Source organism: Candoia aspera, chromosome 6 (genome assembly GCF_035149785.1).
Source record: "Candoia aspera isolate rCanAsp1 chromosome 6, rCanAsp1.hap2, whole genome shotgun sequence".
Classification (NCBI taxonomy): domain Eukaryota; kingdom Metazoa; phylum Chordata; class Lepidosauria; order Squamata; family Boidae; genus Candoia; species Candoia aspera.
The window spans coordinates 6,901,402-6,915,343 of record NC_086158.1 but is presented as its reverse complement, the minus strand read 5'-3'; the positions used below and the strand labels follow the sequence as shown (position 1 = coordinate 6,915,343).

The window sequence follows — 13,942 nt, the reverse complement described above, 5'->3', positions numbered from 1 at the left end:
AAGGAGCATTAGGTATGTTCCCTGCCCTGAGCTATTTATAAAAGCATAATAAAGGCAGGATAAAAATATAATAATAATAATAACCACCGACAAAATCAGTGGATATGGGGAAGGGGTTGGTCTACGGCAGTGTTTTTGCTTTGGTATAGAGCAGTGTTTTTCAAACATGGCAACTTTAAGATGTGTGAACTTCAACTCCCAGAATTCCCCAGCCAGTGTGTGCTGGCTGGGGAATTCTGGGAGTTGAAGTTCACACATCTTAAAGTTGCCATGTTTGAAAAACACTGGTCTGGGAGATCTACAAGATCCCTTCCGACTCTTCCAGCCCATGATGCTTTGAAACTCCCAGGAAAGGTTTACCCTAATCAAACCTAGCAGGTGGTGAAGATGGAGCCATCAAAAGTTTAACCAGCATGGTTGCGCCTGTTGTGTGTGTACTCCATGCAGTTTCTGAAATTGGGTAGCACCAGCAACTGTCTTTGCTGACCTCCTCTCCCTCTGCCGCTGATCAGGTTATGGTGTTTACAGGACACATTAACCCCCGTCCTCTGTTATGCATGAGTGCCGGTTCACCTTGCCCAAACTTTCCCTCCACCAAATCCAGGGGAAAAAAACTGAATATTTTGGGCTCAGTGATATGCAGGGTGCAGCTGCCCCCCACCTGCCCCTTTGCATCGTTGCCCCCATCCGCTCAGGCCCTTCCAAAAATGGTGAGATTGCTCATTTCTGGCTGGGAGGGCATCATGGAAATGTCAGTCATGTGTTCACACAATGCATTTAACCTGGTTACAGAATTAACCCTTTTCTGGGTTTGTGCAGCGTAACAAAGTGTTAACTAACCCAACAGGCTGGGTGTGCATGACCGGCCAAACCCCAGGTTCAGTAACCAGGTTATGCACTTTGTGGGATCTCAGCCATTCAGGAACGACCGCATTGTTTTGAAATTCTAGGGTAAAGGGACAGGTGTCTGGGTTTCCGCGGGGTGCCTCTGGCATCCTTCTTGATCTCCACATGAAGGTAAACTAAGCCACCTTCTCCTTACTTCCTGGGCAGTGCCCTTGACCCATTGCTGTTTCTTTTCTTCCCAGATGTATGGCCGCTACACCCAAGACCTGGGAGCGTTCGCTAAGGATGAAGCAGCTCGCGTCCGGTTGCAGCAGGAACCCTGGAAACTCTCCCCGAAGGACCGGCCGCACGCCTCTGAATTCCTGGAGTACGACCACGGTCGCTGTGCCTGTTGCCGTAGTAAGCAGCCTGCCTGTGCTGGGCATGCCTGTGCCAGGCGTAAACCTTGTGCCTTTGTACCTTCCAGCAACCTCTTTGAATGAGAGCAACTGGGGAGAAAGGATCCAGACTATGTACAGCTGGATACTTCAATTTTCTTCATCCTGTAGGAAGGGAATGCTCAGTTACACACTAGGTGAATTTTCCCAACGTGCTAGACTGGGCTGAAATACGGTTGGGTCATTAGTGGCTGACCATGTTGTGAGGAACCCAGTCATTACCTTAGTAGCTTGCATCATTTTCAGCCATCATATGGGTTGGGTATTGCATTTTATGTCAACGCAGGGTTTGTGATCTGGGATGAAGATCTAACGTGAATGAACTCAGCCTTTGTTTGCAAACAAATGCCCAGGCTTCTGTCTTTCTCCATGCTAATTTTATCCTTCACAACAGGCCTGTAAATAAAGGGTTTGGATTACAGTGCTCCATGGCGTCCTCCTCACCTTGTTCTAGAGGCGCAAAATGCATCAGTTTGGTGAAGCGGATTGGGAATGCAGGGAATCCGAATTAGAGCAGTCAGTTAGGATAGGTGATGTGTGCTGTGGATGTTAATTTGCTTGGAAGGCGGGATGGGGGGCACTCTCAGAAAAAAAAATCTCTGCCTTACCCCAGATCATTTTACATGCTGACATTTGTCTATCCTGGCCCTAAACCAAGAGGCCAGGCATTTTCGTTGGTGCACCTTTACTCCCATGCACATGTAGGGGTGTGTGTGTGTGTGTGTGTGTGTCTTCACAGTGGTGCAGCTTTTCATGGGCTGGGATCACACAACATGCTGAACCTAACTTGGGCCACCAAAGCACAATTGTATAAGCAGCATTCTGTCCCCAAATCTCTACGTTATATGACAGCTTAACGTGATGGCCTGGGCCTGGTTCACACGGCATGCTAAGACAACGGGCTGGATTCCAACGAGATGCTGAACCACGAACTCCTCAACCCTGTTTCTGCCTAGGCCAGTGTTTCTCAGCCTTGGCAGCTTTAGGATGGGTGGATTTCAACTCCCAGAATTCCCCAGCCCCATCTTAAAGCTGCCAAGATTGAGAAACCCTGGCCTAGATTAAAGGGTTCTGTAAATCCAGTGCATTTCTGGTAAAAATGTCTTGACTTTCACTCCTTTTGCTCCACCCTCCCCAGGGCTTGTACATCTCTTGCACAATCTGCTGCTTTGGGTGCTGTGATTTAGGGACACAGACATTTGTGAAGGTGGCCTTGGCTTTCCCTTTGACCAGTTATTTCTATTCACTTCTCTCAATTCCTTCTCTCTTCTTCTCTCCCTTTCTCTCCCTCTGTCTTTGGAAAGGACTTTTAACAATACGTAGAATATTCACAACCCCCTCCTGATCAGCCCAGGGCCCCAGGCTGAATCATTGGCAGGAACAGGGCATGCATATTCTGCAAGCCAGTCGGAGATTCAGTTTCCTGCTGATCTTTCTTGGGCCCCAGAAGAGAACAACATCAGACAGAGAACCTGAGCTGGAAGGTGTTCTTCAAAACCACCACGGAGCTGATGCCTTTGGCTTTGTCCTACATTTCTTTCTCTTTCGTTTTTTCCTCTCTCTCCGTGGGGATGATTTCGTTCTGTCCTGACTTACCAAGAAAGGTATTCCTTTATGCTCACTTTATAGCCCACTTTTCTCCTCTAGTGAATACTCAAGCCAGTTAACATTAAAAAAAAAAATTAAAAGCAGAACTGAAAATGCTAAAAATGTACCCTAAAAGGAATGCTAAAAGGAATGCTAAAATTAAACCACAGTGAAGGGCTGATGAGAGAGGTGGATCTTTACAGACTTTTTAGACATGGAGACAATGGCGCCAAGCACCATTCCTTAACTTGGAGCAACACAAGAGAAGGTTCTCCATGGCATGCCAGAAAGATCTGGAGGTATCTCCCAAAGAATCCTCTGTGTATGGAGGAAGAGATTTGCTTAATACAGGTAGTCCTCACTTAATGACCACAATTGGGACTGGAATTTTGGTTGCTAAATGAAGCAGTCATTAAGCAAATCTGACCCATTTTCCGACCTTTTTCGTGGCGGTTGTTAAGTGAATCACTGCAGGTGTTAAGCGAACCACGTGGTTGTTAAGAGAATCATGTGGTTCCCCATTGAATTTTGCTTGCCAGCAGCTGGCCAGGAAGGTTGAAAATGGCAATCGTGTGACCACGGGATGCTGCAACAGTCATAAATGTGAACTGGTTGCCAAATGCCCAAATAGTGATCACATGACCACAGGGGGAATGCTGCAACAGTTGTAAGTGTGAGGACCGGTTGTACGTTTTTTCAGCACGTCCTAAGTCCAAACCGTCACTAAACAAATGGTTGTTAAGCAAGGACTACCTATAGGGCAGAAAAGAAAAGGAACTTTCTCTGCCCAATGGGAGCATGAAAGGATCATTTCCATCATGGGCCAGCAGGGGTGGTTCAAGCCACCCTGAGCCGCAGTTGGGAGCTTTGCCTCTCCAGATTATACGTGAGCTGCTCCTGAGATGTGTGCGAGTGAATGGCAGAAGGGAATCAGGCAAATGTGATCTCAAAGCTTGTGATTCCAGGCAAGAAAAACCTGCCTGCCTTGATGGTCAATGTGAGCCTACCACATTTGGGAGAGCAATGAGGTTCAGCTTGCGTGGGAATGAATGAGCTGGTCCTTGATCTCTGGCTTGGCTTCCAAGTCTCAGGAGATCAGGACTAAGTCTGATGCTTGATTAGACCATGCTAGAAGTGCTTTCCAGGTAGGCATTTTTCAAACGGTTGAAATGGCCTTTAGACTTGTTCTGGAGGTACAGTATGCCAGAGTTCAAATCTCAGCACAGCTTGAAAGGCATGGATTCTTCGTGTGCTTTTCTTTCTTCTGAATCAAAAACTTGGGAGAAGGTTCGATCCCTCGCCCCCCCCCCAGTCCAGCTGTTGGCTTCTTGCAGCTGTCATAGCAGTGGGCTAAAAAGTTGGATGAGATCAGAGGGGTCCAGAGCTAGCCACAATGGCATTAGAATGGCATAGTGGGCACTATTGTGTCACGATGAAAACTTTGCCCTGTACTTTTATTATGTTATGGTGTGATACATGCACCAAAGGGGCAGAATTTGAATGGGGATGCCTTGATGCACTTTTGTTATTTGATTCATCCTTCCTCCTGTAGATGCCCTTGAATTAGATAGTTGGTAACTGAGTTCATACAATATACTTTGCCCAGTTAGTTAGAGGTCTAATGTGTTATGAGAACCCAATCAGTCCTGGAGCAAAAGAGGAGCAGCTTTAAACCAAGACTATGCTAGGGTAATTGTGAGTCAACTACCCTCTTCTAGTTAGCCCTGCACAAACCCCAAAACCTGGCTAACTGGGGCAAAAATGCTGGGAACTCCATTACAAATTTGCTGTCGCCTCCTAACAGCCAGAAACACTGATCCCAAACCAATCCCACCACTACTTGCCTGATCTGTGGGGTGGGTACTAGGGATCTACCAAAGCCCCCTCTCCTTGCTCTCCTGTCTCAAAGGCTCATGGGAAACCAGGCAGAACTCGAGAAGGTGAGTGGGGAACCTGTTCCCCTGAACAGTGACTTTTAGCTAAGCTGATTGAGTGCTGCCAGCTGCAAAAGTAAGGTGCTAACCCTGGGTTAATAGCCAATTAGGTTAAGCGTGTTGTGTGAACCAGACAGTAATGTAGTTATCCTTGGACACAAGTGAAGAACTTCATACATGGTGTTCCTTGATGGGAGTTTTACACAGGCTAAGAGAAGCCACTCCTCACAAGTATTGTCCATCACATATCGCTGCTGTTAAAGAAAGGATTGTGCATCAGAATTTAATCTGACACCCTGCAGATATATAGGATTACAATTACCTTTGTCCCCGGTCTCTGCAGATTAGCCATTCTGGTCTTGGGGAGTGAGAGCTCTAGCTCAGCCAGTCGTTGGGAAATTGGTACTGTGTATGGGAATGTATGCATGTATGAGAAACTGTGTGGCTGCATTCCTACAGTCCTTTGGAGCTGGTCACCAAAAACCCATTTTCAGGATTTGGACAGTGCTGAATTGTGAACTAACTGAAAGGGCTGGGTTTCTGCAACATACTGAGCCCCCTCCCCCAAAAAGGGGAGGCTTAAAATTGAGTATCCAAGATTCATGTGTCTTGGGGGTGCAGCTGCTGTTTTGTTCAGTGACCTGGTTAAGTGTGTTGTGTGAATGCGGGTTCGAAGTGAGATTGTGGGCAAGCAGCTTTCTATAACAAAAGGAAAGGGATCTTGGAAAAGTTGTTTTGTGGGGGCAGCTGGGATGCTTGTTCCTAGCTCTGCTGGCCCTCTTCCTCAGCAACAGATGTACTTGTTGCCCCCAACACTACCACAGACTCCACACTATGGCTGGGCCTTTACTGACCGTAGTGTTGTGTCTGTTCATACAATGTGTGGGTCTGTGGACCTTCAGTCCCCATCCATAGCTCCTTTGGCCTCACGGTTTTCTTGCCCATGCTTCTGGAACCTGCAGTTGCTCCATTCAGACATGGTTCAGTCCCAGAAGGCCCTTTGGATGAGCTCAGCGGTGGGTCCCCACGTTTACGCCTTGATTTTAACAAAGAGGCATTGGTCCTTCAAAAAGAGACCAGGGGCTAACAAATAACTTTTAGAACGTTCCTTCCAGTTTTGTAACCATCTTGACTCCCCTTTGCCCAAAGCTTGGCCGAAGACACCCCCCCTCCACGCGTATTGTCTGTGGGATCTGGCTTTTCCTAAGACCTTAAAATAGTTCCCTTAGCAACTGCTGAGATCACAGCTTGCATTGTTCTTGAGGCAAATTCCCTGTTAAATATTGCCAGCTCGCCAGGGCAGCCGCAGGAGATGGACCGTTTCCAAACGCGTCTGTCCCGGCGTGGCCTCGGATGTGGCCGCATTTCTCCCCTCTGCACAAGTGGCCACCTCCTGTGACCAGATGGGCAGGAGTGTGAGGGGCTGTTTTCCTAACTGGAGGTGCATCCATACTGTTGGCCCCCCTCTGGGCCCAGCTGTTGGCTTCCTACGGCTGTCATAGCAATGGGGTAAGGGCTGTAGGCTTAGTCATAAAGTCAGAATTTGGGACTGGCCTCTCGGCTCGCCCCAGGCAGCATGGGCCGGCCGGATGGGAGCATCTAGAAGTGTCCTTGTCTTGCTCCTTCAGCTGTTTGAGTGTCAAAGGAGCAAGCTGGCTCACATTGGCAATTCTGCTGGGCCCAAACCTGAAAACAAAGCAGAAACGCCTGGATGTGTTTTGATTCTTTAGTGACCTTTTTGATCCCATGCCATGAAATGCCCACGGAGGTGGAACGGGGCAGTGTGAACCAAGCTGGCCAGTTAAGGTGGGCCTCATGTAATGTATTGAATCCTGGTTTAACAAAAGGCAAATGCTGTTTTCACACAATAGGATATGCCCACCAATTAAACTCAGTGATGGCTGAGTGTGATGGCCAGTTCACACAGCATCTGGATAGCCAAAAGACTGCAGGGCCAAGTTGGAGCTTTCTCTGTCTCTTTGCTGCTATTTACTGTCTGAGAGTCAGTCTGGCGTAGTGGTGAAGGCATTAGGCTAGAAACTGGGAGACCCTGAGTTCTAGTCCCACCTTAGACAAGAAGCCAGCTGGGTGACCTTGGGCCAGTCACTTTCTCTCTGCCCTAGGAAGGAGGCAATGGCAACCACTTCCAAAAAACCTTCCAAAGCAAACTGCAGGGACTTGTCCAGGCAGTCTCCAAGAATCAGACCTGATTGAACAGATTTTAAAAAAATGCTGTGCAAATTCACGTCAAGATTTTTTTCCCATGATCCTTCCACACATAATAGTGTAGTCGCTATTTTAATGGGTTCAGACATCTAGGTTTGTATTGCTTCCTGTTGACTATAGCCCATCTATCCTGTCTAATAAATAATTCCAAATGATGCACTAAAAGCTAAGCTATAATTATGTGGTGATGCCAATACCTAGCTGGGAAGAACAGCCATTTCATCAGAGGAAGAAAAGGTGAGTCAGATGGCCACACCAATAATCCTTCTGAAAGATAAGCTTCATTGGGCTTCATTTTCTGAATTGAATCCAGCTGGTCATGTTTTAATTTTTTGAATCAATATATGAGTTTGGTTTTTCCCTCTTCCCTCCTCCTCCCTTTTTCCTTTTGTGTCACATTTGATATATTGTAAGGTCCTCCCCCCGCCCCCAGCCACTGAGTATATGCAAGCCACTCCTGAGTCTTTTTGATTGGAGCAGCATAAAAAGAACTCAAAAAACAAAAATAGTAAATGCATTTCAACTATGCAGTTGAGTGGCAAAGGCTGGCTTTCCCTTGCAAATCTATCAATCCAGATCTATCAAAATATAATAACCCAAAAAGGAGGACTTTGTTCTTATTTCCTCAAGGCCTAATGCTTCTCCCAATTCTCTTCCCAACATGTATTTTTAAAATACTCTCTTTTTCATGCAACATGGAAATTACATAAGAGGATATGCCTTCTAAATCATTGCATGTTTCTTGGCCAGCTCTGATCTTCAACTTGATCAGTGTTTCTCAACCTCAGCAGCTTTAAGATGGGTGGACTTCAACTCCCAGAATTCCCCAGCCAGCTATGCTATGCTATGCTGGCTGGGGAATTCTGGGAGTTGAAGTCCACCCATCTTAAAGCTGCTGAGGTTGAGAAACACTGAACTTGATAGTGAAATTGCAAAGTCTCTGTCCTGGTAGAAGACATTTCAGCATCTCTATGCTATGCTAGAAAGGCAAACTCTCTTCTGGGAAGCAGAGTCCAGATCATGAGAGGGAGTGTTCCACTCTATCCTGGCCAGACCCTGTGTGGAATTCTGTGCTCAATTCTGCACACCAGAATTCAAAGGAGAGTGACAAATCGGAGTACATTCAGAGGTACATTCAAGATACCAAGAGGTCTGGAAAAGAAGTCCTATGAGGAATGGTTAAAGGATCTGGGTATGTTTAGCCTATGATGAAGGGGAGATGTGATAGCCATCTTTAAATATCTGAAGAGCTGTCACACAGAAGAGAGAGTGGACTTGCTCTCTGTTGCCCTGGAATGTAAGATCAGAACTCGTGGATTACAACTACGAGTAAGACAGTTCGGGATAGACATTAGGAGGGTCTTCCTGACAGTATATAAGCCGTCAGCCAGTAGAAACAGGCTGCCAATGACGTGTTGAGTCAGAAGTTCTTCAAAGACAGGCTGGATGGACATCTGTCAGAGATGCTGCAGTGGATCCTGCAGTGAGTAGTGGGTTGGACTAGATCAGTGTTTCTCAACTCTAAGATGTTGGGCCTCATGCTGGCTGGGGAGTTCTGGGAGCTGAGGTCCACACATCTTAAAGTTGCCAAGGTTGAAAAACCCTGGCCTGAGATGATAACTAAGGTCATTTCCAATTCTTTGATTTTATGGTATTTAACATTCTTGGTGCTGGTATTTTCCTAGAGTCAAGGATGGGTTTATGTGGCACTGTTTTTTGGTGGCTGTTTTGTAGAAGCTCTGTCAAACATGGGAAGTTGCTATTCTCCCTGGCCTTTGGCTGCAAGCGCCTTGAGGTTTCATCTTGTCTTCCAAGCCATTCCAAACTTTCATGAGTCAGGGTTTGAAGTCAGGCAGAGGTTTGAGTTGAGGTTTCCTTCACAGTCTGCGATTGTTCTACTTCCTGTTTCCAGCATCCTTGGATGGTATCAGTAGTAGGGAACAGTTGGTTGCGGAGATCATTTGTGGGTGGAGGGAACTTAATCCAGATCAGTTTGAAGCTAGACAGCCAGAGATTCTCATAATCTGAGTCAAGGACATGCCACCGATTCTGCATGACACTGCATGACACTTTTCGTCCTGAAAAAGCTGGCACATGGGGTAGGGATACTCCATGACTCAGCACCTTCTTTGGATGCTGAGGTGATGCTACTTAGCACAGCTTTTCTCCAACTGGGTACCCTCAAAGTATGTGGACCTCAACAACCAGAACTAACAGCAACAGCCATGTTGGCTGGGGAATTCTGGGAGCTGAAAGCCACATGAGTGGAGACGAGGGCTCTCCAGGTTGGAGAAGGCTCTGTTATCATTGCTTCCTAGCTGCATGTTACTCTCCATCTCCTGACCTCGTTGATTGGGAAGTAACAAAATGTAAACATTGGGTGGCGAAACAATTTGTTCCTTTATCCATAGATAATGTTTGAGGAAAGCAGTGTTAGTCAGAGTCATGAATACTAGCACTGAAGGCAGGAAAAGTTGGGAACAAATTTGAGTCCTGGAGTCTCTGGTGAACCAACTCTGATTTATATCCTGAAGGAGTACTGAGTAGAAATGGGCCAGTTTGTAGTGTTGGGTATAGAATTAGGCAAGATTTGGACAATCTCATCAGTCCACCACTTTTTTGGGGGGCAAGGTTCATACTTGGGGTTCACATTCCGCAAAATGGTCAGTGCCAGGACCAAGAATTTGGCAGAGCCAGGACAAAGCCTAAATTCAGTTCTGATTTATTTTCAAATGGATTGAATTGCAAGTTAACAAATTAAATGCAATTCATTAAGCTTGTTTCCTGTGTGTTTAATAACTCTCCTCTTCTTTCACATTTAAAGGTAGAGTTTGGCAGCCAATTCTGGCTGCTTTCCAGGGACCACAAGAATGGCTTGGGTCGGGGAGCATGAATGGAGCCTGATTGTGATGGCCTAGAATGCAGGAAAAGGTCAACCTCGGTTACAATTTTGGCCAACTAATTTTAATTAACTTCTGCTGAACAAAGCCTAGTGGGTCTTCTGAGTATAGTCATAGTCCAATGTACCTTGAAAGAAACTTTTAATCTTTCTTAGCATTATGAAGTCCACCTCCTCATTAAGGTTATATTCCATAAAAATGCAAAAAAAAAAAAAAAAAGACAATTTCTCAGGCAGTCACATTTGGGGCTGCTGCTGCATCTGCCCTCTAGGAGATTCACCCATCTGTATATTGACAGTATGATTGCGAAGTGGTTAAATCCCACAGAAATATATCAGTAAAACTGCACAGTAGTTGCTCAATGTTGTGAAATGGAAGAGATGTTTGTGTGTGTGGTTGTCTACTTAAGTAACACATTCCTCTGCAGAATTCTACACTGGTGTCCCAGGGTGTCCATTTAAATATTATTGAAACTCAGTCCTGTTCCACTGAGAAAAAAAATCATTTTTTCTTGATTTTTAATGGCTACCAATCCTCCAACTGAAGTGGTTTTGTTTCACAGAAACCTGTATGAATTCCTTATTTTTAAAAAAAAAAATTCGTGGCTTTCCCCCTTCTTGTCCTTATCAAAATAAAAAAAGAGGCAGAAGGGGTGACAGGTTTGGGCACTGAATTGGCAAAATGCCCCAGAAGTTAATGACTTGAGAACAGCATGGATTGGATTTACTCCTGGCTGGATTCACACAATGTGTTTAATTTAGTTACTGAATTAAACCATTTTCTGGGTTAGCACAATCCATGGAAACACAAACATCTACATATGCTGCCTTGGCCCAACACTAATTAAACATGTTGGATTCACACCACCAAAGCCATCAAAAAACCAGTCAAGGTTAGCACCAACATGTTGTGCAAATGCAACCTTGTTAAGGGTGGTGTGTGAACAGAACTATTATACTGGCTGGGAAAATAAGAACTGTAGTTAATTCATTGGACAACGTTGGTCTGGGAAAGGAGAGGTTGTGCTTAGTGTATTTATTGCATGCTAGCCCTCTTCACACAACATGTGTTCTTGGGTCAAAGAGAGAGGACTACGTTGTATGAATCCCAATCAGCATTAGGGTGGAGGGATTTATCTTTAATCGGAAACAGATCCAGGACTGATTGGGTTTTTAACTCCTCCTGGTTAGTTCCATCATTCAGTTAAGGACAAGAGGGCTATCAGAGATGAACTGGTTCCTGTTCTGTAATTCAGTGTAGAGCCTGAATGCAGTTAACCAGCCAGTTGTAGACCTTTACAGGTAGTCCTCACTTAACAACCATTTGTTTAGTGATGGTTCGGACTTACAACGGTGCTGAAAAAACTGACTTGTGACCGGTCCTCACACTTATGACCATTGCAGCATCCCTGTGCTCATGTGATCAGGATTTGGGTGCTTGGCAACCAGTTTGCATTTATGACTGTCACAGCATCCCATGGTCGTGTGATCACCATTTTTGACCTTCCTGGCAGGCTTCTGGCAAGCAAAATCCACATGACTCGCTTAATGACCATGTGGTTTGCTTAATACCCATGGTGATTCGTTTAAAGACTGCTGCAAACAAAGGTCGTAAAATTGGGTTGGGTTTGCTTAATGACTGCTTTGCTTAGCAACCAAAATTCTGGTCCCGATCGCGGTTGTTAAGCAAGGACTACCCGTGTTGTAATGCATGTAGGTCACACTTTAATAGTTTGTCCATACGGTTGTCGTACAGAACCCTGCCAAATGCTTTTCAGAAATCAAGGGAGGTTGTATCTGTAGCGTTCTTCTTGTCTGCTAAAGGAAGATGACATTTACATTTGGATGATGTAGGCGGAGAGCCGTGTTAGTCTACCATAGTCAACATCAGGAAACATCAGCTCACAAAAGCCTATGCCTTTTTATAAAATTTGTTACCAGACAAGATGCTACCAGACTCCTTCAGTGTGGAGCTTGTACAGAATGGACATGTTCCAGGTCCCTTCCATAAAGCAACATCTTCTGTTGGGACCTAGAAGTTGTACCTTCTCTGTTGCAGTGCCTGCCCTTTGGAACACTCTCCCCACCCCACCCCAAAAGTCATTTGGGCCTGACCCTGTTAGCCTTTAGGAAACTGGTTTACCAACTTGGTTTTTTCCCCTGGGCATTGTGCCAGGATGATAGATGAACCCATCTTGAGAGGTGGAGTGTGTGTTTGATGGGACCTAGTATTGGTATGTTGATTGTTGCTTTGTTCTTGTTGATGTCATGGGTTTCAACTGTAATTTGGATTTTCCTTTGGTTTTATGGATGTATGCTGCTTGGTGTTGCAATCACATGAGTGAGGCGGCCATATACATCTTATAAATAATTAATACGTCCTGTTTTTTGACAGAGCCAAGCTGACGCTTAAAAATCATGGCATCGTCTTCAAGAAGCATACAAATGGACTGCTTTACTACCTACTCTAATCTCTCTTCAGGTTTTGATGGTCGATAATACCTGAGATCCTCTTTTTTTCCTTTCTTGAAGAGAGGGACTGCATTTGGTCTTCTCTAGCCCCCCTAGTTTTCTTCTTCGTTGGTACTCTTTGAGATTTAGTTTGTTTGAGACTTAAATTTAGATTTTAATTGTTCAAGGCTTAATTTCCTTTCCAAGAAGTCTCAACCAGATGCAACATATTTACCTTTAAGGTTTTCTTCATATCACACCCTTACTTTTTCTTAGTTCGTTAAAATGGGCCTTTCTAAAATCCATGGCTGTTTCCAAGCAAACTTTTTGATAAGAACTGTAACAATAGGTGGTCATTTGCACCCAAAGTTCCCACCACTTTAATATCTTCAACCAATCCTGTTTGCAATCATCAAGTGCAAAGCAGCAGTTCACCTAGTGTTCAACTCAACCTTTGGAAAAAGAAAATTATCACCAAGACAAGTAAAAAAATTATCTGACATCTTGGGTCTGGCAGAATTAATCTTCCAACAGATAGCTTGCTCTTTTATCTTAACCCTGATCCTTTCAACACTCATGTTACCATCAATCTGGTGGATCTCTGTTCAGTTGAGTTCGTTCTTGGTATTCAGCTCTACACCACCACATTTCTTGTGATGCTTGTTCCTCTGAAATCAGGTGTCCTCATCAGTCCCAGGTGAGACCCCCAGGTCGGAAGATGGTCAAAATGCTACAGGGGAGGAACAGAGGATGAGCTCAACTAGCCCCAGGCGTGATGACGCAGCTAGCTCAAAGCCAAAAGGACGGCTAGCGGCCGACGGTGCTGGTGGTGAACGGCGAATCTGATGTTCTAAGGATCAACACACCATTGGAACCTGGAATGTAAGATCTATGAGCCAGGGCAAATTGGATGTGGTTATTGGTGAGATGTCAAGATTAAAGATAGACATTTTGGGCGTCAGTGAACTGAAATGGACTGGAATGGGCCACTTCACATCAAATGACCACCAGATCTACTACTGTGGAAAACAGGACCACAGAAGAAATGGAGTAGCCTTCATAATTAATAGTCAAGTGGCTAAAGCAGTGCTTGGATACAATCCAAAAAACGATAGAATGATCTCAATTCGAATTCAGGGCAAGCCATCTAACATCACAGTGAACCAAATATACGCCCCAACCACAGATGCTGAAGAAGCTGAAGTAGAGCAGTTCTATGAGGACCTGCAGCAACTACTGGACAACACGCCTAAAAGAGATGTTATTTTCATCACGGGAGACTGGAATGCTAAGGTGGGCAGTCAAATGACACCTGGAATTACAGGTAAGCATGGCCTGGGAGAACAAAACGAAGGAGGACATAGGCTGATAGAATTTTGCCAAGACAACTCACTCTGCATAACAAACACTCTCTTCCAACAACCTAAGAGATGGCTTTATACATGGACTTCCCCAGATGGACAACACCGAAATCAGATTGACTACATCCTTTGCAGCCAAAGGTGGCGGACATCTATACAGTCGATAAAAACAAGACCTGGAGCTGACTGTAGTTCAGATCA

The 13,942-nt window shown here is 45.1% G+C and overlaps 1 protein-coding gene across 2 annotated transcripts in view; it reads left to right on the top strand.

Moving 5' to 3' along the window:
* CLCN2 (chloride voltage-gated channel 2) overlaps positions 1–13,942 on the top strand; it is a 95,838-nt gene that overhangs the window by 25,594 nt on the left and 56,302 nt on the right. For both annotated transcript variants that reach the window (XM_063306362.1, XM_063306361.1), the window contains exon 2: positions 1,089–1,245. In XM_063306362.1, coding sequence (XP_063162432.1) covers positions 1,089–1,245 — 157 coding nt within the window. The remainder of the gene's footprint in view (positions 1–1,088; positions 1,246–13,942) is intronic.